Source organism: Monopterus albus, unplaced genomic scaffold, assembly GCF_001952655.1.
Source record: "Monopterus albus unplaced genomic scaffold, M_albus_1.0 scaffold245.1, whole genome shotgun sequence".
In the NCBI taxonomy this organism is placed as follows: Eukaryota; Metazoa; Chordata; class Actinopteri; order Synbranchiformes; family Synbranchidae; genus Monopterus; species Monopterus albus.
The window spans coordinates 203,780-208,402 of record NW_018128125.1 but is presented as its reverse complement, the minus strand read 5'-3'; the positions used below and the strand labels follow the sequence as shown (position 1 = coordinate 208,402).

At 42.6% G+C, this 4,623-nt stretch overlaps 1 protein-coding gene across 2 annotated transcripts in view; it reads right to left on the bottom strand.

Annotated features, from left to right (window-relative positions):
- Nucleotides 1-2,606, bottom strand: part of fbl (fibrillarin) — a 27,117-nt gene extending 24,511 nt beyond the window's left edge. For both annotated transcript variants that reach the window (XM_020620673.1, XM_020620675.1), the window contains exon 1: nucleotides 2,476-2,606. In XM_020620673.1, the coding sequence (XP_020476329.1) occupies nucleotides 2,476-2,485 (10 nt within the window). In that variant the 5' untranslated portion in view covers nucleotides 2,486-2,606. The remainder of the gene's footprint in view (nucleotides 1-2,475) is intronic.
- Between the last annotated feature and the right edge of the window lie 2,017 nt (nucleotides 2,607-4,623).

Below are 4,623 nucleotides of genomic sequence, written 5' to 3'. Positions count from 1 at the left end.
CAAAAGAAAAATGGCCTTTTCGGCGGCCGAAGGTTCGGTGCACCCCTAACCATTACGCATCACCAGCTGCATCAACCTGCCCAGTGTTTGTTTGCTACATCTTGTTGCTTCTCTTTTCTTGTCTCTCTCCTCTATCCACCCACCCCCCCCAACCCGGTCGAGGCAGAATGCCGCCAAGAGGGTCTATCAGAGGTTTCTTCCGTTAAAGGGAGTTTTTCCTCCCTACTGTCAGCAAGTGCTTGGGTTTTCCTCTATAATAACAATAATAGTAAGTTCTAGATCTTACTTTGTAAAGTGTCTTGAGATAATGATTGGTGCGATTTGGTGCTTTACAAAATAAAACTGAAGTGAAGCGAATTATGTGCAGTGTTAACTGCCAGAAAATACTGTTGTAGCACCGGTTACACCACTGGGTGGTGTTGCTTACAACTGAATGCAGTTGTGTTTGCTGACCACTCATGAGCCACACAAACTATAAATAGAAACACAGCTCTTTGTAATCTAAGAAACAAGAGGCAGTGCAGTCTCCTGTGCCTAATGTTGCATTTGTGTTGAACACTGCAGCATGAAGTTGCTACTGAGTTGTCAGGCAGCTGTCCAGTGTAGCTAGGTATGTACAAGCTAGTCAGAGGAAAACTGCATTTCTCCATGATAAACTTTTGCTACAGATTGCTAGTATTTCAGCCCTTACATGCAAAAGACTAAAAGTGAACCTGTAGCACTTTGTGCTCACAATGCACACATTAAGCAAACCGCATTACGGACTTGAAAGAAACCAAACTGAGACCACCTCCCAAGTGGTGGTGAGTTTGATTTGTTTCAGAGGGGTCTGAGTTCGTCGGGAGTGTTCACATTAACACAAAAAATGCTGACTAATCACTCTGAGTTTGCTCTGAGGGCTGAAAGGGACCAAGTGTGAAAACACCCTCAGTAGCACTAGACGGTGTGAGAGTGAAATTATTGAAATTTTTTACCTTTTACCTAATTTTTAACCTCTTTTCAGTGTTATAATTTGTCTTCAAGCCAGCTGCACACAAGAGGTTTTTCCCATTATAGGAACCTACCAAAACGTGTCAAGCCATGTAACACTTGTCACGGCTGCTGTGTTTGTTTCCACTACCGTGCACCTGCTTTGGTGATGCGTTCCAGGAGCTACATTTTAACACCATCCAGGGAGGAGGTAGTACTAAAATTAAGTTCTAAGAATGGGAGGGGGCTGCATGCACACAGAGCAGTCACTGGTGATTGTTAAATGGCTGAGGTTTGAATAGCAGAATTAGCATTACAAGCAGGGTATGTAAATAGGCACATATGGTTTAGAGGTAAAATGAGGACTTCACTTGTTAATTTAGGGGCAAAGGGGGGACCTTCATGAGTGGACCAAGGGCAAAGCTGTGAAGAAGTCACATTCCTGCAGGTCTGTGCTCTGCTTTTTCAACAGCTGTTTGAAAAACTGATCATACACTCTCCCTTACTGGCTGATTGCACTATGGGGTGATCCTCCACACGTGTACTCCTTCTGCTCTGCTATGAGTGCATGTGTGAGAGAGGGGCAGCCCCTCCCTCCTCTAAGCAGAAAAACAAAACAGGACAGCCCGCATAAACCCAGGAGGTTAAGTTGGGCGAAGTACCGGGTATACCGTTAGTTAGGTTCCGATAGTGGAAACGCAGCAATAGAAACTAATTTGTCTGGAGAGGAGGACGGCTTAAAAGCATTAGGAGGTGGCTTGGTGTCTGCCATACTCAGACGCTGAAGATGTGTCGGCTGTGTTTCCTTTATGCCCTATTAATCCGAAAGCTTCGAATCTGTGAATATCTTTCCAACTTTACCCAAGTAAAATATTAGCGATACGTCCCTACTCTAAGCGGTGAAGGTGTGGGGCACGTACCGTAAGCCAATAACGTACCGTAACAATTAACCCACACATGGCTTTGACCAGGGTTAGCTTTAGCAGAGGCATCCATAGTTTTCGTGTTTTAGCCTCGCATAACACAGCAAAAAGAGCCAGCTTCAGACATTCTCCGTCAAGAATACGTAACCTGAAATCATCCAACGTAAAAAAAAGTAATTTATATGAAGTATTATTTTCTGGGTCCGTTCTAAAAACCGTAGTTAAGACACAGTTGTGAGCAGCTACCCAACACGTGTGCTGAGCGACGTGTACTGCGTGTTTCTGCTGTTGGTAATGTACTCAGGCTAATGGCAGTTTGAAGATTAACGTTAACGCTGCATTTTAGCTTAACGTTAAATGTTTCCTGTATCATTGAAGAAAACTTTCACATAACTTGACAGTTCAAAGTTACGTCTAACGTTACTATACTATTAAAAACAGTTTACTGTAGCATGTAGGTACAGAGCGAGAATACATCAACGACTTTCACTCCAAATACACAGAAGATATCTCCGCTTTGTAATATGACATATTATATTAAAAAAATAAAATAAAAAAACATCATGGCAAATATCTACTATACCTGGCTTCATCTTAACTGTTAAAGGTTCCGCCGTCACTCTCAGTAGAACATGTGCTACTCCTGCTAGTTCTTGTTCCTCCTCCCCGTCGTCTTCTTCGTCGGTTTATTGGCGGTTGGCAAACAACGAATTTGTGCATTACTGCCACCAACTGAAAAGGAGTGTGGATCACCCTAATTGGATCAGATTCTAGCAGTTGTTTATTGGGTATTGAGTGCATTCATTCAGAATCGAGGCGGGACGTAATTCCTGAAATAGCTTTTATGATATTCACATGTAAGAGGGTTGGAATAGGTGTTAGATCAGTTTACTTGCCCCTTGCATCGTCGAGAGCATCTTGACCAGCTGCATCACTGTCTGGTATGGCAGCACTACTGCTATGGACCGCAAGCGCCTGCTGAGAGTGGTAAAGACTGCAGAGAAGTTCACCAGGACTCCACTGTCCTCTCTGCAGAGTGTTTAGCATGGCAGGGTGTGTAGGAAAGCTGCCTCCATCCTCAAGTAGCCCACCCACCCACAGCACGGACTGTTTGCCTCCCTACCCTCTGGCCAGAGGTTCAGAAGTGTGAAATGCAGGACCTCCGGACTGAAAAACTCTTTCGTTCCCTCTGCCATCAGACTCCTAAACAGCTGAGGAATTTATTACCAGGAAATATGTCATGTAGTGTCGACCTGTACTGTTTACATTCTCAGTTTGCACATGCATAATTGCACATTGACTGTTGACTGCTGCACATGCTGCTCCCAAGCAGCGTACATTCTCTTATTATATTCTTATATATTTTTATTATATTGCTGCATTTGCTGCTTAAAGTGCCTTAGATTTTGTGTTACTTATTTATCTGCTTTATATTTCATTTCTATTTTGTGGCATTCATGTGGACGGCAAAGAATTTCATTGTACAGGAAAACATGTTGCCTAACTGTGCATATGACAAATAAACACTTTGACCTGATATGTACATACACATTGAGAGCCGATGTACCAGAGTCAAATTCCTCATGTGTCCAACACACCTGGCCAATAAAGCTAATTCTGAGCTGATTCTGAGATTAATTTGGGTTCCTGCACATATCAGGGTGGAGGGAAATGAACTGGCAGATAAATATGCAAAAGCTGCACTTAAAACAAGCGATGTCCCTATTCTCAGACCTATACTCCTGCCTTTCCTCTTCTCTCTCTGTCTACGAGCCCTTCTGCCTCCTCTCCTTCTTCAACAAATAAAATCACAACCATTAGAGAAAAAAATTAATCAGTCTTCCCACAACTCTCACAGTTGTCATCAACTATAACATGTCTGTGCAGATTCTCAGTCATCCAGGTCATAGTAAGCTGAAAAAGCTTAGAAAAAATCAACTGGACTAGATTTCTAGGTCAAAGACATTTCACCTCTCGTCCAAGAGGCTTCATCAGTTCTGACTGACTGGTGTTGAGCCGGAGATATTTATCCTCCTTGGTGGTGTTTCAGTCCTTTGAAGGCCTGCAATGTCCCTTAACGACTCAGTCGTTAAGGGACAATGTGAATTGGGAATATCACTGATTGGTGATATTCCCAATGACAACCCCAGTGTCATGTCTGCAGCTGGCACCTCCGCCTCTCCATGTGCCAGTGTAACCGGGATATAATAATTACACAGAATGTAACTGGGATATAATAATTACACAAAATGTAACCGGGATGTGATAATTACACGAAATGTAACCGGGATGTAATAATTACACAAAATGTAACTGGGATGTAATAATTACACAAAACGTTTTGTTTATGTGCAAGTTAATTTACATGCCTGGTCAGGGATACCTCCACTCCACTAGGGCTCGCAGCTGAGCCATGCTTTTCTTTGTTGGTAGCCAGGTACAGTGCCTTGCGAAAGTATTCGGCCCCCTTGAACTTTGCGACCTTTTGCCACATTTCAGGCTTCAAACATAAAGATATAAAACTGTAATTTTTTGTGAAGAATCAACAACAAGTGGGACACAATCATGAAGTGGAACGAAATTTATTGGATATTTCAAACTTTTTTAACAAATAAAAAACTGAAAAATTGGGCGTGCAAAATTATTCAGCCCCTTTACTTTCAGTGCAGCAAACTCTCTCCAGAAGTTCAGTGAGGATCTCTGAATGATCCAATGTTGACCTAAATGACTA